The sequence below is a fragment of the Bubalus kerabau genome, chromosome 22 (genome assembly GCF_029407905.1).
Source record: "Bubalus kerabau isolate K-KA32 ecotype Philippines breed swamp buffalo chromosome 22, PCC_UOA_SB_1v2, whole genome shotgun sequence".
NCBI classification, from domain to species: domain Eukaryota; kingdom Metazoa; phylum Chordata; class Mammalia; order Artiodactyla; family Bovidae; genus Bubalus; species Bubalus kerabau.
In genome coordinates, this window is record NC_073645.1 from 36,319,141 (window position 1) to 36,341,477 (window position 22,337).

At 49.0% G+C, this 22,337-nt stretch overlaps 1 protein-coding gene across 10 annotated transcripts in view; it reads right to left on the reverse strand.

The window, feature by feature from the left end:
* NRAP (nebulin related anchoring protein) overlaps positions 1 to 22,337 on the reverse strand; it is a 75,370-nt gene that overhangs the window by 4,236 nt on the left and 48,797 nt on the right. For all 10 annotated transcript variants that reach the window (XM_055560610.1, XM_055560605.1, XM_055560608.1 and 7 more), the window contains 10 exons: positions 21,835 to 21,948; positions 19,961 to 20,158; positions 17,913 to 18,017; positions 16,565 to 16,663; positions 14,265 to 14,369; positions 13,812 to 13,919; positions 12,633 to 12,944; positions 5,703 to 5,807; positions 4,812 to 4,910; positions 3,459 to 3,563 (listed from right to left, as the gene is read on the reverse strand). In XM_055560610.1, coding sequence (XP_055416585.1) covers positions 3,459 to 3,563; positions 4,812 to 4,910; positions 5,703 to 5,807; positions 12,633 to 12,944; positions 13,812 to 13,919; positions 14,265 to 14,369; positions 16,565 to 16,663; positions 17,913 to 18,017; positions 19,961 to 20,158; positions 21,835 to 21,948 — 1,350 coding nt within the window. The remainder of the gene's footprint in view (positions 1 to 3,458; positions 3,564 to 4,811; positions 4,911 to 5,702; positions 5,808 to 12,632; positions 12,945 to 13,811; positions 13,920 to 14,264; positions 14,370 to 16,564; positions 16,664 to 17,912; positions 18,018 to 19,960; positions 20,159 to 21,834; positions 21,949 to 22,337) is intronic.

The following is a 22,337-nucleotide window of genomic DNA, read 5'->3' on the forward strand; positions in this document are numbered from 1 at the left end:
AGAGCCCATGGCCCCACGGCCACCCTGAGGACCTCCCCAGCTCTGGCCATGAAGGGCTTTGGCTTTAAACGCCCAGCCAAAGCCTGAGCATCAGGCCCTGCTCTTGTGGGTCTCAGGGTCTGGCTGATTTGCTACACCCTGTGGGCACCAGATGCGCCGTCCCCCTTCTTCCTGTCTTTGCTTTCACTCCAGCACCTCAAGTTTGCAGCTTCCAGCTGCCAGAATGCAAAGTTAAAGAACCCTGTTTCTCCCCACATGCTGCTGGTTCTATTCCTTGGGTCCTGGTACCCTCATGTTCACGGGCTCCACTCACTTCCTGGGGGCCCCTGGGCCACCTTGATGCCACGTCACATTATCCCCGTGAAGCGTGCTGCAGCCCCCATGCCCTCCTGGTGTCTGCACTGAGAGGAGAGCCTTCACCTGAATTAAATTGATCGTCAGAAACCTGACCGAGTTCCTGACCCCTGCATTTCACATCGTCCTCTTTTATTTCTCTGCCTTTCAAGTTGTTCTTGCACACCCTCCGGGAGTCTGTAATCACATCCTCTTAGTCCTCAGGTAGACCCACATCACCTACGGAGGCATCAAAACCGCCCGTGCCTTCATGTAGCTCATATATATATATTTTTTTCAAGATAAGGGAATGGCTCCATGAAAGGAGTCATCTGGAGATCCCAGCGGAAGGCTGTCCTTTATTCTGTCGCAGAGAAGGGAGACAGCAGGTGAGGCGATCGCCAGCAGATGGCAAAGTGACAGCCCAGACCGTTTTGGTCGCTCCCGCATCTCAGAGCCATGCAGGTCAGGGGCCCTTAAGAACCTTACTTTTGTCACTTGGAAATAGAGGTCAAGGCTGAGACTCTGTTCTACAGGGGATTGGGGGGATTAAGCGGAGGAAGAGTGGCAGAGAAAAAAGCCGAGTGCCCTCATGCCACCCCACAACCGAGCCTGGAACTAGAGGGGACCATGGAAAGCTTGAGCCAAGCGTGGTGGAGCTCACTGTTTGTTAAGTCCTGCTGCTCATCATCACCTTTACCTTCATCACTTCTTCCAGTCCCAACATTACAAACCAGAAGCCAAATGCCTACTCTGTTGATGCACCTAGAAATAGAGAACTAATCATCGCTAAGGTCATCACCTCATTAGCAGATCGCACACAGGGCCCAAAGGATTAGATTTCCTGGGTCATCGTTGAGTTTAGCGGGGAAGGACTGAGAGGTATGTAGAAGGTGAGGTGGAATTCAGATCATGACAGACAACCAGCCCCTCTAGCATTGCGTTTCCTTGTTTTGATGGTCGTACAAATTAATTAGACTAGGACGGAGAGTCAAAACCCTTATCGTTCCCTGGAAAGCGGTCTGTCAGTGCCTTCCTAGTGAGATTCTCCACCAGATCTGGGCTAGGAAACAACACCAATCTTTTCACAGCATCGAACTCCAAGGTCACCCTGCTTTGGTGTCAAGGCACCCCAGCCTCCAAGTCTCTGTAACTGGGGGTCAACTCAAGTGTAAGTATGGTGCAGGCGCTCAGTCCTGGACACCTCTTTGCCACCCAATGGACTGTAGCCCCCCAGGCTCCTCTGTCCATGGGATTCTCCAGGCAAGAATACTGGAGCGGGTTGCCATTTCCTCCTCCAGGGGATAGTCCCAACCCAGGGATCGAACCCGCCCGCGTCTCTTATGTCTCCTGCGTTGGCAGGCGGATTCTTTACCACTGCACCACATGGGAGTCAACTCAAGGGCAGGCCCAAATTGGGGCTCTGCCCGAGGCGCTGGCTCCCTGTCTCCCCACCCTACTTCTCTCTGTATACTATTTGCTTGATTGTCATTGCTTCCTCCCTGAGGTTTTTTTTTTTTTTTTAATTCTGTTGAGGTTTTTGCCTTGCCACTGGGAGTCTTTAGATTCCGCAGGCTCTTTGATTTGGAACCCTGGGTGTTCCTCTTCTTTATCACAGTGGGCACAGCTTTGCCCTCATCCTCACACATTAGAGTCATTTGATTTTTAGTTATTTCGGCTGCCTTACACATCTCAATGGCTTTCTTTGCCCAGGAAGGTCACTTTCCCTCCACATCTTCCTCACAGAGCACTTGATCCAATTGTGCGTATCCTACACGCCCCCGAAGAAGTGCTCTTTCAAAAGAGGTTCATGAGTCCTCCATACCCGCGTGCCCTGGCGGCTAATTTCAGCTCCGGGACTCTGCAGACTGGCACCCCTTGTGGAAGGAAGGATGCCTCTGCCACCAGCACAGGGTGGCTGTCCTCCTTAAGTTGGGCCCCCGAAGGAATGGCACTTCTATCCCAGTGTCCAGGGCGATGGGCCTCCAGGAGTTCCTCACATGGAGGCCTGGCCTTCCCCCATCCTTGAAGCATTAATGAGATAGATGTTTTGTCCGAGCTCCACTGAGGGGGAGGTCCCGCTTCCCCAGATGGAGGTCAGCCCACCAGAGCTGCTGTTCTAAAATTATCGCCTGCGCATCCCTCAAAAGCATCAAATGGTCATAATAACTCATATTTACAAAGCAGCAGCACATTCACCGCGTGGGATCCCACAGGGCTTTACAAACGCAACAAACTAACACACAGGCTAACTAGAAGGCGCCTCTTGCCGACCCCTGCGAGGCGGCTACCTCTGGGGTGAGCAGCAGCAGCTGTTGATCTGCACGGAGCCCCAGGACACAATGGCCGGGCCAGGGCGGGAAGAATGGCCGGACTCTGGGAGGCCCCGCGCGGCCCCAGGCCGACACACTCAGCCTGTGTTATTCTGATCTGACAGCGTCTTTTGATTCTGCCGCCTCGGTACCTGTTATCCCAGGATCACAGCTTTGCCGGCAGAGCGGCCGCCTATTCTATTACGACCAGGGGCCTCCGACCCCTGCCAACAACAAGCCCGGGCTGAGGAAACAGCATCTTGGAGATGCATGCAAAGGGCACACATCCAAGGGAAAAGACGTGTCGGGGGCCACAGCCTCAGGCACAAAGGAGCGGATTGTGTTTGGATCCCATGGACTACAATTGCAGCGTCTTTCTAACCTGCAGAAAGCAGAGAAAGCGCCACTCGGTCTCCAAACTTACAAGGCTCTGAATGGCTAAGGACAGGAGTCCGGGGAACAAGCAGAGCAGGCGTCTACACCCGTGGGGCCAGGGCACTGCTCCTCTGACTGGAGCCCAGCACCTGACTGAGGTCTTTGGAGTCATGCCCAGCACTGAGATGCTAGAGCTGGCAGAACCATAGGAGTCGGCTAGCACAGCTCCATCCCCATTTTGCAGCTGGGGAGACTGAGGGCCAGTGAGAAAAGTGGCTCAAAGTTATACATGCCATTTATCCTACTCTCAATCTAGGGTGCTTTCTGTTCCCAGCTCCCTTCCTAGGAATTCTTTCTAAAAAAAAAAAAAAATCCCATTTGGGCACAGATCATATTACAGAAACGGGCACACACCACATGAACGGTCGGTTCACTTACGTCGCTCAGATGCAGGGCGTTGAGGCGGGCTCTGGTGAAATCGGGGTGGTCGGGCACCAGGGTGTACCTGTGTCGGGATTCCGCATCCCCCGACCTGTACAGGCGCTGCAGGGAAGAAGGCTCACGGTAAATGGGAGACCGCACTTGCTGCAGTCAAAGGTGAAGAGGGGCTGATGCCCTTTCCTGCCCCTCCCACCCCAGGGTGCAGAAGCTATCCTGCACTTGGAGAGCATCCCTCCAGACGCCACCCAGGAAGGGAGGTGCCTGAGTGGCCAGGGTCAGGTGGTGAGGTGCTGGTTTTAAGTATTTTAAAATATTCATCAAGTTTTGCTCCAAAAGGGTCACAAACCATCATCCTGTGTTGCTGTACCTGTGTTTCACAAACAGTAAAAGATGGGTGGATATTTCAGAGGATCTTTGCAATCAGGTATTTGCTCGAGCTTTTTACTAGTAACAAGACGCCTCAATGCCTTTGTTACTAAACATTAATAAAAATAATAAAAAGACATAGCAGCTAAAAAACCTTAAGCACCTTAATATCTCTTAAGAAATTTAAAGTTTTCATAGTCTACCCTGTGTCCCAAGAAGACACAATTTTAGAACTCAAGCTTTCTCTTAATGGCTATTTTTAGGGCAGTGATCTAAGAACTGCAAATAATTTTAGGAGGTGGTTGAGTCTCATCCAGGTTTACAGAGGAAATATAATATTTAACATTCCAACCCTTTCCCAAATTCAGTTTGTGTTTTGCGAACATGAACTGGTCAGTACCGCACTTGGACTCTGTGAGCAGGGGGCAGCTTTGTCAGTGTGCAAAAATCCAATCCCTGGAGGATTTCAGAGAAGAAAATACGTAATTTCCTATTCTTCAAAAGCAATACACGAGAGAGGAAATGGGGCTAAATTATACAGTAGAAAGAAGTTCTTTTTAGAGCTGCTTTTTTTTTTCCTAATTGGCTTATGTTAAGATTTAATTCCATTATCATCTATGGACAATTAAGATATATATGACCTAGTGTTTGGTAAGGGTCCATCAACAATACTTAGTATTACTATTGTGATGATTATGAGTCAAACTAGGGACATTTACTGAGGACTTACTATATTCTAAATACTTGCTAAAAACTTCATGAAGGTTTATTTACTTCATCCTCATTTAATTCACTGCATCTTATGAAATGGTTGCTATCATTATCTTTCTTTCAAATAAGGGAACCATGGCTAGAAGACATTAGAAAACTGACCCAAGATCACCCAGGTAAGGGACAGAAGGTTTGCACTTACATCTTAAGCACTGACCACTGTGAAGCCCTACCCCCTATTAAGCCTGGGATGAGTGAGCAGAAAACACCCACCTCATTGCAATGCATGTAGCTGTTCTTGGCATGAACTAGGTCCGGGGAGTCAACCACTGTGGTAAACTTGATGGTGTCTGGTTTTTTACGGTATTTGGTCTGTAAGAGAAAGACCAAGACTCTCAAGAAACAATCAAACACCATGCATTTTTCCGGGTGCCGCTTCACCCTACCTACTCAGTACCAGATGTACCAATGACATGCTTGAGAAAGAAATCTCTCTTCTTTGTGGCCACCTCACCAGCATACAGAAGAGATTCAAGCTGCCTCTGTGATAAGGACCATTTTACAGGTATTTACATTGTTGAAAAGAGAGGCTGCAAAATGCCAAAGCTCATCACAAGAAAAGGAATTCAGTAGACGGAAGGATTCAGCCTTAGGTCGGCCCTGCCCAGACCCTATTCAAGTAGATTCTGTTATTAAGGAACTAAAGAAGGCAGTGCCATGCTCGCAAGGAGTTCCCAGGGCAAGAAACTCTGGGTCATCAACATGCGGGGGGAGTTCAGTTAATGTAACCATCTCTGGGCAACTTTTAACACCCTCTGAAGTCAGGTAACCCTAGGACATTGAACTGAGTAAACTCAGGAGATGAGTGGCAAACCCTCTCCTTATCTCCATGAAAATAATGGGTCAGGTTAGATCATAATTGTACATAAAAACATTTGTTGGTCATCCTGTAATGATTGGAACAAGCCTTTAACTCCCCAGCAAGTGAATTCACTGGGAGCCAAATCTTGTTCTGTCTTGGGATTTGGTTGCAAATAGCCCCAGAAAGAAATCGGGAGTCCGGTGCCATGCGCCCTCCCAGGCTCTCCAGTCCATCTGCAAGTCCCCTCGTCAGGAGGAGATAAACGCCGGGCTGCGTTTGTGGTAGAGTCAGGTTAATGATACCTCACTGATGAGCTCTCCGGCTTTCTTTGCACTTTCTATCTGTGGGGAGCTCAGCGCCAGCCATCCTGTCCCCTTCATGCCCATCAGGTCCGACTTGTAGCGCAGCTGCGGGAAGAAAAAAACACTGGCTTTTATCAGGAAAGGGTTGCAAACCATTGTGGCATCCATAAAAATGCTTCCTCACAACATTTCAATATCTTCATTTGGGTGAGTTCTGCATGTCACCAAGGCAAACTATTTGAGTTTGTGCATTCTGCCCAGAATTAAGTAACGGATCACGTGTAAGATACAAGCAGGTCCCACATGTAAACTGGCTGGATTCCAAGCAGAAGGTTGTGACCTACAGGAATGATCCCTTAAGAAAGATCTGAGATAGACACCCCAGCCCACACGTCAGCCTTGATTATTTGGTTTCATTCTGGCAGTGAGGCGATTGACCGCCTGCCTAAACAGAAACGTTTTACACACTTTCAGCGGATCAAAGGGCTTTGAGCTCTGGATCAAACCTGCTGTGACTCAGGGCAAATCACTGTCCCAAAATGTGACTCAGTTTCTCTCTGTGATACCCGAAGGTCATGACAATCCTCTGTTCTCATGAAAACACCTGAGAGTCCTGACGGGTAAAAGATACTCTGTGTGTTAGATTTGTTTTTTTCTTTGCGGTGGTGGGGAAGGGGCAGTTCTTTGCAGGACTCTCAAAACGGCAACAAACCTGGCTACAACTGGGGAATGGTGTGTAAACCGCCTTAATATTTCCATGCCTCAGTTTACCCCTCCTCCTCTGGTTACTCAGGATTTGCCTACATTGCACAACAGGCTTAAACTTTATCCATTTTCCTCCTCTTAAGGACTCGGAAGATCAGAACTACAGCATCAATTCCAGGAAGAAAATAATAAGTGGGGTTTTAAGACAATGGGCCTGATTAGGAATCTCCTGAAATGTTTAATCTTATTCCCATTCCTTGATCTGCCCACCATTACCTGCATCGAGACAGTGTCTGAAAAAGCTTTTCTTCCTCTCCATATGGAAATTAGGCATTTTTAAAGGAAGAAAAAGGACTCTCTAAGGAAATGTGAAATTTGGAACTAAACGAAGTTGCTGGCATTTCTCTAATTTAGATACAAGCTCTGCGGTAACGCAAAATACCCGCTCCTGAAATCAGCCTTTCGGCCTTTTCAGCTTTCTTTCATTTCAGGAATCACAGTGCTCCTCACAGCCGGCCTCAAAGAGGGGCCGTTTCTGATCTACTGTCTGCTGGTTAAGGCCCCTGTGCAAATTCCACTCTGCTTTCCCACTGGTGAAGGGGGACATCACTCGGGTTTGGGAGCACGTTTCAAAACCCCATGTCAGTGAAATTGCTTTTTATACCACGATCTTTCAGTCTACACCAGCAAAGCTTTTGCCTTCCACTCTGATAAAGAACAGAGAAAATTGGATAAATTTCTAAGTTAGAGAGAATAATCCTACAGGGCCTCTTCACAGCCGGGCCTTGCTCCTTTCATAAGTGAGATGAAGTGGGGGCGCATGCTTTCAACTTGCCTTTTGTTGAGCTGAACAGTGCGAGCGCAGGTGAGTCAGAAGGCAAGACGCAGGTTCCCCAAAGATCTGACTGCGCCTCCGACTTGCTTATAAATGGATTATCTATTGATAGTTCTGCTCCCAGCCCCGCTTTGACTATTCACGCAGACCCTAAAAACCACACGCCTGCCTGAGACCTCACCATAAAAGAGGGGAGGAGGAGCAAGGAGGGTAGTCGAGGCCCAAAGATGGTTTCCAAGAAGGATTCTAAGATAATAAGAGATCTTCTCAGGCTGCCCAGCTGTACCTCACTTCCCAAGTGGCAGGCTCACCACTTGCCCTTGTACATATGAAGGCCTGGATGCCTTCAGAGTCACACGTGAGATTCCTGGCGCCCCCCATTCTGGAGATGCACAGGCTGTAGCTTTCAAGCCTTGAGCTCTAACAGGAATTACATAACCAGGAGGTGCACCCAGGAGGTGGTCAGGGGAAGGGGTATATTTGTCACATTAATAATAAGAATCACTATAACAACTATCTTGCAAAGGGTGTGGTTTGCTTCAGACTCATTTGGGACTTCCCTGGTGGCTCAGACGGTAAAACGTCTGCCTACAATGCGGGAGACCTGGGTTTGATCCCTGGGTCGGGAAGATCCCCTGGAAAAGGGAATGGCAACCCACTCCAGTACTCTTGCCCGGAAAATCCCATGGACGGAGGAGCCTGGTAGGCTACAGTCCATGGGTCGGACACGACTGAGCAACTTCACTTTCACTTTCATTACTTCATTCAGTCCTTGTGCCATTCTCAAAGGACAAGCTCTCATTCCCAACTATAGAACAATCTGGGGGGTTAAATGCTCAGATTCTCAGACGAGTCACCAGCTGCTGTCCTCTGGGACCCTGTGCAGGTGGTTCTTAAGAGAACCCTCAAGAGCCAGAGTGCCTGGGTTCCTAATCTAGCCACCAGGGGGAGCCAGAGCGCGCTAACCCCAGAGTCAGGAGCCCAGAGCTGGGCTTTGCCTCTTAACTAGCCATATGGTCTTGAGCAAGTCATTTCCCTGGCAGCTTATGACCCTGAGCAAGTTCCTGAAGATTTATAGGTGTGTTAGTTACCACATCTGTAAAAATGGAAGTACTTACAGTATCTACCTAGATACTACATGAGATCGTTAGTGCAAAATATTTAAATAAATGCTAGCCCGGGATAAGCATTCCGTACTTCTTAGGTATTGTTACTGTCATTGCTGTTATTTCTAATGGGGAAACGGAAGCCGGGGAAGCTTAAGGAGTCTCCTGAGGCCGTGCAGCCATAAAGATTGGGGCCAAGACTGTCCCCTTGACGATCCCTTCACGTGCTTTGCAGGATGCCTGCAGCCCTTATGAGAGATCACGGAGAGGAGCGTGGAGTGGCAGATTTGGAAAGGACCAAGAAACGCTGGGCTGGAAGAAGCACAAGCTGGAATCAAGACTGCCGGGAGAAATATCAATAACCTCAGATATGCTGATGACACCACCCTTATGGCAGAAAGTGAAGAGGAACTAAAAAGCCTCTTGATGAAAGTGAAACATTCAGAAAACTAAGATCATGGCATCTGGTCCCATTACTTCATGGGAAATAGATGGGGAAACAGTGTCAGACTTTATTTTTGGGGGCTCCAAAATCACGGAAGATGGTGATTGCAGCCATGAAATTAAAAGACGCTTACTCCTTGGAAGGAGGGTTATGACCAACCTAGATAGCATATTGAAAAGCAGAGACATTACTTTGCCAAAAAAGGTCTGTCTAGTCAAGGCTATGGTTTTTCCAGTGGCCATGAATGGATGTGAGAGTTGGACTGTGAAGAAAGCTGAGTGCCGAAGAATTGATGCTTTTGAACTGTGGTGTTGGAGAAGACTCTTGAGAGTCCCTTGGACTGCAAGGAGATCCAACCAGTCCATTCTAAAGGAGATCAGTCCTGGGTGTTCTTTGGAAGGAATGATGCTAAAGCTGAAACTCCAGTACTTTGGCCACCTCATGCGAAGAGTTGACTCATTGGAAAAGACTGATGCTGAGAGGGATTGGGGGCAGGAGGAGAAGGGGACAACAGAGGATGAGATGGTTGGATGGCATCACTGACTCGATGGACTTGAGTTTGAGTGAACTCCGGGAGATGGTGATGGACAGGGAGGCCTGGCGTGTTGCAATTCACGGGGTCGCAAAGAGTCGGACACGACTGAGCGACTGAACTGACTGACTGAGGAGGTGACTGAAGCAGCACCCCCTGGTGATGGAGCACAGCCTGGGCGGAGCACGTGTCTCGCCCTGAGGTAAGCACAACTTTCCCAAGACTTCAGAGTCACAGCCTTGAGGACCCTCCCGCCAAGGGTGAGCACCGAGACCCACAGCTTGCTTTCCGGCCTGGATGGGAGAGGTCGGGAGAACGACTGATGGCTATGGGAGCTGCTGTTCCTGCCCTGAACTCTGCTGAACTGCATGAGCTCATAACGAGCCTTTGTTTCCTTTTCGCTGGAACATAACCACATGGAATTGGATTTTCAGTGACGACTGCAAGAGAAGAAGCCTCCAGACCAGATGGACATTCTGGGGGTCTGCTGTTCACAGGATCTTGGGGCCCAAGACCACCCAGTTTAACAAACCTCAAGTTTCAAAACAATGCATGAAGCCCAACATGGTCATTCTTAAATCAGGCAATAAATTCTCAGCACAAAACATATCACATTTGGTAAAGTGTAAGTCTATGACTGCCAACAAGTGTTTCTTGGGAAGGACTCTCTTTTTTTTCTTGTTGTTCTTATTTGTGTGTGTGTGTTAAAATATCCTTTCTTTTCAGAAGTATCAGTGATATAAATGGTAGCTTGAGGTAAGAGTTGGTTTTTGGTCTTTTTCCTTACTTAGTAATAGTCTGATACTATGATGATGTTAGCATTTAAAAAAACATTTATCTATGAATCCTGAAATCTGAGATCACCAATAAACCAAACATCTTTGCTCTTCTAGAACCATGACGGCCTAGAAAGCCAAGTGGCTGCTGAAGGATGAAGCTGGGCTTCTAGCCGGGCCCCCAATCTCCCCACAGTGGCCTGTCCTGTCCCCGGATGAGGCCACCAACAGAAAGGTCCTGGGCTGCATTCTGAGTCAAACTAAGAGCCTCTTCTTAGGGACCTCAGGGTGGCCTGCTAGTAAGTAGAAGGCTTTCTAAGTGGGTCCTGGGCTGTGCTTCAGCAAACGCATGCCCTGCTCCACGCTCCCCTGGCTGGTGCCCACTCAGTACTACAGTCCCAGCAAATCTTGATTCATAATTAGGCGATCGTGGCATTCATTAAATCATTGCATCATTGTTGTCATAATTAATCATCAACTGGGTATTTTCAACACTCTGCCTGTGCCACATAACTAAACTCGGAGCAGTCACTGCCCTGAAGGCCCCCAGAAGCAGGAGGCTTGGTGGAAAACAACCCTAACAGCTCACAGCCTCTGGCATGTTCCTATGGACCATGCCCTGTGTGTGCTCGGCAGTGCATCATACAGACAGTCCTCGACTAAGAACAGAGTTCTCAGTACAGTTTTATCCCCAGGTGCATTGGGCAATATATGGAGACGTTTCTGGCTGTCACATCGAGGGGCTGCTAATGGCATCTCGAGGGTAGAGGCCAGGGATGCTGCAATGCACAAGACTGGCCCACACAACAAAGCATCCAGCCCCAAGTGTCAAAGGTGCCCAAGTTTGGAAAGCCCGATATGGATGACAAGGGTTCATGTGACTACAGTCTCATGAGACCTGCTCTGAAACCGCACCTTCTTCCCGGGGGAGCTGTGGGGCTGGGGAGATGACACACATAAGCAAGCATGGCGCAGAGCCTGCCATGGGCATGCGGCCTGGAAGTGCTGACTGCGACCAAGTTCCATCACCACCCTGGCCCTTCTGAGGGAGCCGAGACTTGGAGTGGCCTGGAACTGACTTCAGAGGCACGGAGTCTGGAGACGTCCACTAAGGGCGGGACTTAATGCCCCCACGTGGGACGTCCCCTCTCTGGGCCTAAGCATTCACACCTGCATCATAGGAAGCATGACTCCCCTGCTTCAGGAGGGTGGCATGGTTGAGAGCGTGGGTTCTGGAGCCAGGCCTGCCTCAGCCCCTCCCACGTGACCTCATCTGTGCAACAGGAGGAGCAAGCAAGGCTCTCAGCTCTAAGTGTTGGAGCGAGGGTGCCATACTGGTGAGCAGTCAGCTCTGGTGAACCGCAGCTCTGGGCACAACTCTCCACCTCGCCTCAGGGACATCCCCAGTGCACACAGTCGGCCCCTGGGTCTCTTTCTCGGACCCCCACCCCATCCCCTGGGGCATCCTCCTCACTCACGCACTCAGACACTCGCTTCAGTCCAGTCCCAGATATGCTGAGGCTGCTGCTGCCCAGGGTCTTTGCTCAAATGTCACCTCTGCAGCGAGAGTGACCCTGTCTTTGTCGTTGTTCAGTCGTGAAGTCGTGTCCGACTCTTTGCGATCCCATGGACTGCAGCACGCCAGTGCTGTCCTTGTCCCTGTCCCTGTATGTCACTATCCCCCAGAGTTTGCTCAAAATTCATATCTACTGAATCGGCAATGCCACTAACCATCTCATCCTCCTTGGACTGCAAGGAGATCAAGTCAGTCAATCCTAAAGGAAAACAACCCTGAATGTTCATCGGAAGGACTGATGCTGAAGGTGAAGCTCCAATACTTAGGCCACCTGATGGGAAGAGCTGACTCATTAGAAAAGACCCTGCTGCTGGGAAAGATTGAAGGCAGGAGGAGAAGGGGGTGACAGAGGATGAGAATGACCCTGTCCCTCATTTTTTTACGTTGCACACATATGCTTACCTGGCCATCCCTGCTGGCTCAGATGGTTAAGAATCTGCCTGCAACAGGGGAGACCCAGGTTTGATCCCTGGGTCAGGAAGATGCCCTGGAGAATGGCATGGCAACCCACTCCAGTATTCTTGCTTGGCGACTTCCCATGGACAGAGGAGCCTGGTGGGCCACAGTCCATGGGGTCGCAAAGAGTCAGACGTGACCGAGCTAACACTTTCACACTTTGACACACGCTCCACTTCCCTGCTCTGTCTCTATCTGACACACCACACAGCTGCATCTTCCCACAGACTGGAAGCTCCCTGACACCAGGAACTTTTGAGCTTTTTTGCTGACCGCTATATTCCCAGGGCCTTGAGGGATGCCTGTGGCATGGCAGGTGCTCAGTAAATATCTGTGGACTGAATAATCCCAACCTAGATGATACAGACCAAGCAAGTCATTGATGAGGGGCGGGGGCTGATGAAGGGATCTCAAAGGCTAAGGAAGAGGCAGAGATGTGCACCCAGGCCTGGTGGGAGGAAGAAGTCGGGGACTGATGTGTGATCCCCAGACCCCCTACCTCACTCTGCAGGGCATGAGCCTTCTTGGCCCAGGCCATCCTCAGGTCCTCGGGCAGCGCCGTGAACGCGTGGCACTGTGTCCTATAGTCAAGGTCGCTGGCCAGGGCCTGGGCCTTCCGGGCGTGGACCAGAGGCACCATGTCCATGGGCAGGTGGCATTGCGCTCTGCTGCCCACCGCCTGCCTCCTGTACTGAAGCTCGCTCTGCAGCTGGCCCACCCGCTGACAGTGCTGGAGCCAGGGGTCGTCACTCACGCTCTGGGCCCCGACCAGCCGTCCTCGCTCCTTCACAAAGTCATGTCTGTAGAGAAACTGGAAGGAGAACCAGGCGGTCAGGGGCCGGCGTTTGGCCCACTGATGTTCTGGCTGTGCCTCTTCCTCATGGTCACTAAGAAAATCACCTGTTCTTACACGAGACGGGGATGATTATAAGAAATGGCACAGTGAGGCTGGCCGGAGAGCCTGCTTCCCCCGCCCCGGGGGAGGAACAATTAAAACAGTGCTCCCTTCCTCCCATCTAATTAAAACCAGACCCTTAGAACCAAAGCGAGGGCCCACTCCCCGTACGAGTTCTATGGCCAAAAGGAATTTATCCAAAAGGGTGAATGAGAAACTTGTGCTTTATCCCCTCACACTTGGCAAAACATCAAACCCAAATGACAGGATCCATTTATTTGAAGTCTACATTTTCTGCGATTTGTTTGTGGGAAAGAGAAAGTCACCTTCATGTCCCAAAGCTATGGACGCTATGAGTCGAGTGGCTGAAACACAGCTGCAAACCCTACCACCGATGCGGGAAGCTACAGAGAGTCAAGAGGGGACTGAGCTACGGCCACATTACAATTTCTACTGCAAATTCTCTTTCTAATTCTGGGTGGAGTTAGAAAACAGACAGTTCACACATTACAGGGGGATGGTTGCCTAGATGCTACAATTAAAAATAAATTGTAATCTCCTTTCTGCTGGAGATCTTTGCCTGCATTTAGCTTCTGATTACCAGGGCCTTTCTTTCCCTCTCTCCATCAAAGAATCTCATTCATAACTAATATATTCCGTGGATGACATCCTGTTTCACATGGCGAAAGATCTGCTTTAATTCAGGGAAATCAGCCGTAGACATTGTTTTACATGAAGTTAACAGAAATTAGGCAGAATGGAAGGTCGTATCATTCAACTCACATCACTGGCTATGTCTCCAGAGACTCGAGCCGCCTGGAAGGGCAGAGCATCTATTGTCAGCTTGTAGCCTTGAGCATGGAGATTCCTCCAAGACTCCTTATATTTTGCCTACGGTAGGAACACATGTAGATCTTCTTAAGAAAACAAAAAAAAAATTACACGACTCCATGAACAAAGGCTACCCACTTCATTTGTTGTGTAGTGTCGCAGAACGGATTTCTGACAAGCAAAAGCTTTCGACTTGGCAAAGAAAATCTCATTAGCACCCTCCCGGAAGTGGGTTCTGACACATACATATCAACACATCTGGGAAAAGGTATATTTAACATGCATGTCCACCAGATACATGGTTGAAAGTTTCTTCGAATGCCAGCAGGGTCACTGTTATGTCCCATCACAGACAGATACTTGGCCTTGGAGATCGTCTCAACCTCAGCGATGGGAAAGGCTTACGTCACTCAGATTGGCCGCGTTTGTTTTCGCTCGGACAAACTCGGGCAGGCCCAGGGTCATTGTGTACTGGTGTCTTGCATCTTCCCCTGCTGCTTTATAGAGGCGCTGGGCAGAAAGGGGAAGAAAAAACAAGAAGGTAAATGCTGTGCATTTCTGCAGGACTGGAGGTCCCTCCTTTGCAACTGGGAAATAAATACGTTTGTAAAAGGCCATTCGCTATGTCATGGACACGCCCTCAGCTTGGGGAAGATATTTCTTTCAATAAAGGTAATCTTTCGTGGGATTTCCCTGGAGGGCCAGTGTTTTAGACTTCGCCTTCCAATGCAGAGGGTGTGGGTTCAGTCCTTGGTTGGGGAGCTAGGATCCCACGTGCCTCACGGCCAAAAAACCAAAAACATAAATTTTTAAAAAAAAGCAAGCAGTACTGTAAGAAATTCAATAAAGATTTAAAATGGTCCACATCAAAATTTTTTAAAAACTTGAAGGAAAGATAGTCCTTCATGAGTCAAACTGAGTGCTATGAAAGGAATGCGTAAAAAAATTGCAAGTTGCTGTGACGGGGTTCAGGACATGTTACCTCCAAACAGGGTACCTTAACGTAATGCATATTTTAAGCAAAAGGAATCTGGAAGTAGCAGGAGATGGAAGCCCTCTCTCTGACCTTTCCCCTGAAGCAGGTCACATGCCTCCTGGGGGAGCTGCCCTCCCTCTGGTGGAGGGAGAAAGGGACATCTGATCTCTGAACCCCGAGGAACCCGAGAGGCATCTGAACAAGCAGACCTCGCTCAGTGTCCCCCAATTTCCTAGCCTCAGCTCATCCCTTTTTGTTCTATGACACCTGCCCACGATCTTACACTCCTCATCAAACCTGGAATAAAAACGTGCAGGTTTAACGGTTCCTCCTGATCTCCATTTCCTTACAAAGACTCTTGCATCCCCTAAAGCTCATCCTAAATAAATGCGAATGCTTTTCCCTTGCTCATCTGTCTTTTGTTACAGAGCCCCAGCCAAGAACCCAAGGTGAGTCAAAGAAATGGTATTTTTCCCTGCCCTCTACTTTGCTCAATAATTGGGGGGGGTGGGGGGGGTGGGCAACACCTTTAGGAATACTGTTACGGTTCTTTCCATTGTGTATATATATATATATAATTTTTTTTTTTTTTTTTTTTTTTTGCTGAGAACACAGTATAAAGACAATGTTAATATCTGGGAAATTTAGGAGCCGTTCTGCTGGTTGGAAAGGAGGTTCCCAAACCCCATCTGCATCCTTCACTAAAGTCCCAGGATCCTCCCACGGGCAAACACACCAGTGCTCCCGTGCAGGGCCTCAGCCGGCATGAAAACACATGCTCTTGTAATTAGAAATGGCCTGCGGTTGCCGAGTTCTCTGAGGCCAGAGGCCACTGAAGGAGGCATTACTATCCCATAGCACCCCGATCACAAAGCAGGCAAGATAGGTTCGGTGGGAATCTTAAATTGATAACGTTGCTACACAGCCCTTTGGGTCTTCTTAACCCAATCTTGGGGTAGGTGTGGAAACTAATATATAAATGCCCAAATCTCAACTGACTTTCAAAAGCTAGGGTCAGAAGGGAGAATCTGAAAAACTCATTTCATTCTCTGCCAAGCTCACTTGCTATTTCAAACATGTCAGAGAACCACTCCGAAGAGGTAGAGCTGGAACGATGATTTGATGGAATTAAGAGTCTCTCCTCTGGGCCCCCTCTGCTCGAATATTACAGTGAGAATTGGGAAAGTGGTGAGCAAGAAGTTGGGAAGGCAGAGAACCAAGAAGGCTGGCAGACTTCACACTGTATAAATCACCATCCCTGGGCAACCACAAATCCTCCCCATCACATCGTCGGAATGATGATGGAAGAAGGGTTAGCCAATAAATTCCCAGCTAGGACAGAAAATGACAGACCAGCACTTCTCAAACTTTCGTGTGCAAAGCAAACCCATGAGGGTCTTAAATGACCTCGTGGATTCGATGGCTCTTGGGTGGGGCCTGAGGTTCAGCATTTCTAACAAGCTCCCGGGGATACTGATGCTGTCAGTCTGTAAATGCATCTGGGGTTGGGGTGGGGGGTGGCAAGACCACAGGCTTTCTACTGGGCCTTTTTTCCTTCTGGAAACGATTTAGATTTCATCTAATGATATTCCTTTCTTTCCATGCAAACATGCAGGCTTTCCCCTGCTCCCCATCTCCCTCGTCCCACAAATATTCCTACTTTTTTTTTTTTTTAAACAATCTAGCAGTTTTTTAAAAAGCCCATCCCGAAGTCATCCGAAGGTTTTACCTCGTTTGTAATCTGGTTGCTGAGTTTTGCATGAGTGAGGCTGGGTGTGTCTGTCACGGCTGTGTACTTGAGCGACTGGGGATGCTGACGATATTTACTCTGAAGTCACACACAGGAGGGAATAAGAGGACAAGGTGAGGTGCAAAACCAGAGGAAGAATCAGCTCTTTAAGCACGAGTAATAAACCCTAATTTTGTGAAGCTTGCCAGTCTGTGACCCAGAATCCAGTCCATCAACTGCTCTCGTGACCTCAGAACTCAGTGAGATGAACAAACAGAGAGGAGGAGGATAGACGTAATCAGATGCTTATTAACAAGAAAGGGAGAGCTAGTCCTTTGCCACGAATACAAACATGACTACTGAAATTCATGTTTTGCTCCCAAATTTCCTTTGCTCACTGAAGACCCTGGATTCCTCAGCTTTGGGGGTACACGGGAAACAATCGTTCAGCTTAAAATAACCCACATGCCTGCACACCACCCTAGGAAATGGGATTCAATAAATCGGCAGTAGCCTCAGGCCTCTGTAATTTTTTTTTAAGTTTCCAAAGGGGATTCTGATGCACCATGAAGTTTAGAAACCACTTGCTTTAGAGATTTCATTGGAAAAGCAAAGCACAGAGTTAAATCTCGACTCCCACAGTGAGGCCCATTCTGCTTGCTCAGAGCTTCTAATCAATCAACGCATAAGCCATTCTGAGGCACCCAGGCTGGACGCTGACCGCCTTTCACTTCCAATGCCTTCCATTATGCCAGTCTACTGGGAATGGAAGTCCCAGAGCCCTCACAGAGGCGGGCAAGATTCCTCAGGACTTCAAAAAGCTTAGAATTCTAGACTTCTATCTTTTTACCAAGAAATTATCACCAGGCTTACAGCAACAATTTCATACACAGCCAAGAAAGAAGCACAGTGCTTAGATGACTGTTGATCCTCTCAAAAACTAAATGAGACAGGTCTCAGTATTCCCATTTGACTGATTAAGATATTGAGGCTCAGAGAGGGCAGGTGACTGGCTTGAGGTCACAACAGCAAATGAATCACCATCTGTGTCTCCAAAGCCTGCTCTCTTTTCACAAGCCACTCTTCAAAGGGATTCTGGGAAAGTACATCTTGCGAACCAGTGAATAATTCTTGTATGGTATTAATACAGGACCTGACCCGGAATCTGCAAAGTTGTCTTACGTGCCACCCTGTCTGAATGGAGAAGAGAGTAAGGGGAGAGGCCGGGTGAGTCACCACGGCTAACAGTGTAGCATCTAATTGGCTTTAATAAGACACACTGATAGTTGTTTAATCTCTACTGTGGAATATACTTGACACCCCCACCCCATCCTGGGCCCCCAGTTACCTCACTGATGAGTTCAGATGCTCTCTTTCTCCCTTCAATCTCTAACGTGCCTGGAATGACGCAGGCAACACCCCGCATAAAGTTCAGGTCCGATCGGTACAAATTCTACAAGGAATCAGAAAAACCAAACTTGTGGAACAAGGAAGGACCCACAACAGACAGCATCATAATTAGAACTCAAGGCCAAACCAGCCTCTCCAGACACATAATACTCAGCGAACGCACACAGGCTTCTGAGTAAATGCTCATTAGGGAAACAAAAATGTAGGTCAGAAGAAAATAATTCTGCTGTCACTCGTCTCTGTAGCTGTTAGAGGGGTGCTCAGCGGATTTTCATTTTCATGTGGGCTATCAAAAAATAATCGCTGGAGCGGATTGTGGTTAGAAAGTCAGCTGTCTTGGGGCAAATGTGGAAATGATTTAATAGGTCTTCAAAACAAACCCCAGCAGCAGAGGGTGGCATGAATTAATCATGGGTTAAGAAAGAACTAATAAATGAATCCAGAATAATCTGACAAAGCCCTGAGTCTGTTGGGGTGGGGGCGGGGGTGTGTACCTGAAGGGTCTGGGCTGACAGTTTAAAGAGGGCCTCAAATTCACTCCCTTCAGCCACCAAGGCACCCCCTGAGCATGCCTCCTTCCAATTGCTAAGGCAATGAGAGGCAGGGACAGTCAGGGCTCTGCTCAAGTGACAAATGGGCCCCTTAGCTGAGCGTGGCGGCTTGCTAGTTCCTCCAGCTGCTCCTGGGTTCCTGACAGTTTATGTCACTCAGTAAACGCCGCACACGGGCAGAAAATTCCAACAGACGACAGCAACCCATATCTGAGCGCCACTCAGCTCTCAGGCTCTGCCAAACCAGAAAGCAGGGGTTTTTTTTGAGGGGGGGTGGGAGTGGTGGGGGAGAGCTTGTTTTATTTCCAACTCAGGCCCATTACTTGCAAATCTCCCAGCAATGGAAATGTAGCAAGCTGGGGGATAAGATGAGCACCAAAAAGGATGCTGCTGCCTGTTGGGAAGATACCTCCAGTAAGTGAGGAAATTCTTTAATACTTCCCAATGCTCCCAGGCCTGTCTGCTTAAGAAAGTGGGCAGCATGAGCTAGAAACGCACTTGGGGGGAGTGTGAAGGCCTCTGGAGATTCCTTGGGAGGGCCCAGGGATGGTTTCTGGGGCCCTGATTTCCCTGCCCTCTGTCTCACTGGCTCAATGGACATGAGTTTGAGCAAACTTCGGGAGATGGTGAAGACAGGGAAGCCTGGCGTGCTGCAGTCCATGGGGTCACAGAGTCGGACATGACTGAGCGACTGAACAACAACCGCCCGACACTCTCCTCTGCCTGAATTGGGTTAGTTCCAAAGGGGCTCTGAGCACCTCTCCTGGCAGACCTCAGGCCTCTTCAGAAGACGGGTGACCCAGGAACATATGAGGCTCCTAGAGGAAACCCCAGCCCAAACTGGACCAGAAACAACACCACTGACAAGTCCTGAACGTGCTAAACCGTGAGCCTTGAATCTCAGCACCCCCTTTCTCATTTATAGTTCTGTGATCTCGCATGAACTATTTCACTTCTTTGAGATTCATTATAGTTTCTCTGTAAAATGGGGATAAAAACTATCGGGTTATTTTGAGTATTAAAAGAGACAGTGCTTGTAAACGCAACGCCTAGAATTCAGCAGAAATACTCAATAAATTGGAGAAGGAAATGGCAACCCACTCCAGTATCCTTGCCTGGAGAAGTCCATGGATAGAAGAGCCTGGCAGACTCCATAGGAGAAAGTTAAGTCCATGGGGTGGCAAAGTCGGACACGACTGAGCGACTAAACACACACTTAACACACTCAATAAATTGTTACCATTATTAATAGATTTATGTGACTGTGCTTATGAAGAGCAAGGCAGGAACAACGGAGGCAGTGCTTCAAAGAAACCCCAGATATAGGATTCTTCATCTCTGGAGCCCCCACCGAGCCAACAGGAGCTTGTGGGTCACTGCCTCACAGTCAAATTTAAGAGGAAAAGAGCTCGAAGAGAGAGGCAGTTCCCCTTACCTCACTCTGCAACTTGTGAGCTCTCTTGGCGCAGCTGAGCCTCAGGTCCTCAGCCAAGGACGTGTACTGGGGGAGCGGGTGTCTGTAGTCCTGGTCGCTGGCCAGGGTCTGAGCCTTCTTGGCATGCACCAGGGTTACCATGTCCAACGGCAGATGGAACTGCGCCTTTGAGTTTTCAAAGTCTTTCTTGTAATTCACCTAGATGGGCAGACAGATCGACAGTTATTTCAAAGCCGCCGTTTGCATCAGGGCCATGAGGGAGAGCAATGTGCTGGGACTGTCCCAGGTGAGCCCCGAGGGGTGTTCTTAGAAGGGCCGGTCCTCCGTTTTTATGGGGACTGGCTTAATAAGCAGGACTCATCTCTAGGTCCTGCCACTCGCTACTCTCAGCTCTTGGGGGTCATTGATTGGGATGACCCAGGCTCAGGGTTCCCCGACTTGGGGAAAATACAGAAGTTCAAGGGGCAGATAAAATGTCAGTGGTTCCCTAGTTCAAGTCGAGATTGTCTCTCTTTTGAAAAGCAAGAAGAGGCATGGCTGAGCTGCCTCCTGCTCCCCAGCAATTCTTATCACCCTCTCAAGTTCAGACTGAGACACCAGGGTTTCTCCTCGTATGCTAGCCGATGGAGAGCATCTTCAAGCATTAAACAATGACATCCTAGTAAATCTGGGAACTGGGAGCAGTGGTCGGATGCTTGAAAAGCCAGTTCTGAGGGATGAGTTCCCAAGAGCCCAACATGCATCCTGCAGCAGGAAGGGGGAGGCCTATTTGTAGACCTCAAGCTCCACCCCAGTGCTCAGAGGAGCTGTTTGAAGATCCTCAAAGCTCATTCTGGGCTTTCTGGGGAGTCAGATGCATAATCTCCATCTCTTCTTCCTCCAGCCTTCCCACTGCCCTCCAAGCTCCACCCACTCCTCCCTAACCACCCACCCCCACTTCTGCTCATCCTCCCCCAACCCCTAGAATAAAGCCACGGACAATTCAGGTCCAATCCCACCTCGGTATGGAAAGTGGAAAGAAATGTTAGAAACAGGGAGACTGAGGCAGAGAACATGTGAAGCTGTGGAGAGAGCATGCGATGGAGAGCTGGCTCCATGTGCAGCTCTGCCCCTTTCCAGCCGACCTTGAGCAAGGGACTGAGACACTCAGGGTCTAGGTTTCTTTATCAGTAACCAGGATGAACAAACGATGTTCCTAGAAATAGGTTGATGGTTAAATGAGACACTGCGTGTTATAGTGTTTAGTCCTCTACTACATGTCGGACAGTATTAGATTTCATCCCAGCCATTCGCCAACTCACATATGTGCAAGGGGATACCATACACGCGTGTGCCAGCACCCAGAGGATCAAAGTCAAGGGTTGCAAACTCAGATGCCACCAGGAGCCAGTCAGGTAGCATAACTGAGTGAAGGAGGAAGTGGGTGAGCAGGGCTTGGCTGCATGACCGGGAGGGCACAGATCCCTTCTAAACGGGGCTCTCAGTAATCAACTTCAACGGTAGCCTTGAGGAATCCAGGCCTGGCTTCTTCACAGAACTTTAAAACTTTCATGCCAACTTTCCCACTTTGAAAAGTCTGCAATTAATCTTCTCTGCAGACCCAACAAAATACCTCTGCAGTCCAAAATCCAACCCACAGGCCTCCGTTTGTGGCTGCTGGTCAAACTCATAGAATGAGAGAATCAAAGAACGCTCAATCTCTCACTTGACCGAGAAAGAAGCTGAAGCCCAGAGGGGCCAAGGGTCCTGACCATGCCACCCAGCTAGCCGGGACGGAGCCAGAATCCACAACCAGAAGGACGAAGGACATCTGTGGGCTGTGCGTCATCTTTAGGTTTGGGGGTCCAGGCTCCACTGAGTTCTCTCCCACTTACTTGGCTCTGCAGAGAGCTCGCGTACACTGAATGCGCAAGGCTGATATCATCTTCCAAGCTCCGGGAGCCGAGCATCTGCCCTTTCATTTTCTCAAATGCCTCTTTGTATTTGTACTAAAGGGAAAGAGAGCGGGAGAGAGTAACAGCTCAGGGACAAGGGACACGGAATGGAAGAGGTGGGTATTGGGCAAAAAAATGTTTTGTTCTTTTGACAGTAACTGGGTGAGTTAAAAGAAAAGGCGCGGGAGTCGTCAAAAGGCCCGTTCTTTCATATGCAAGCCTCCCAATGACTAAAGGGCTGGGATATGAAATGGCAGGACATGAGAGCGCTTGGGCGGCCCAGGCTGGGAGGAAGGTGGGTGCATTGTTACAGTCTCTTCACATGGACTGGCTTTAGGAAAGCGCTTGGCGGAGGGTGCGTTTCATCTGCCCAGGGTCCATATTTACAGTCCAGCATCAGCTTTGTACCCCGGCTAGGGGATTTTTTTTGTTGTTGTAAGGCA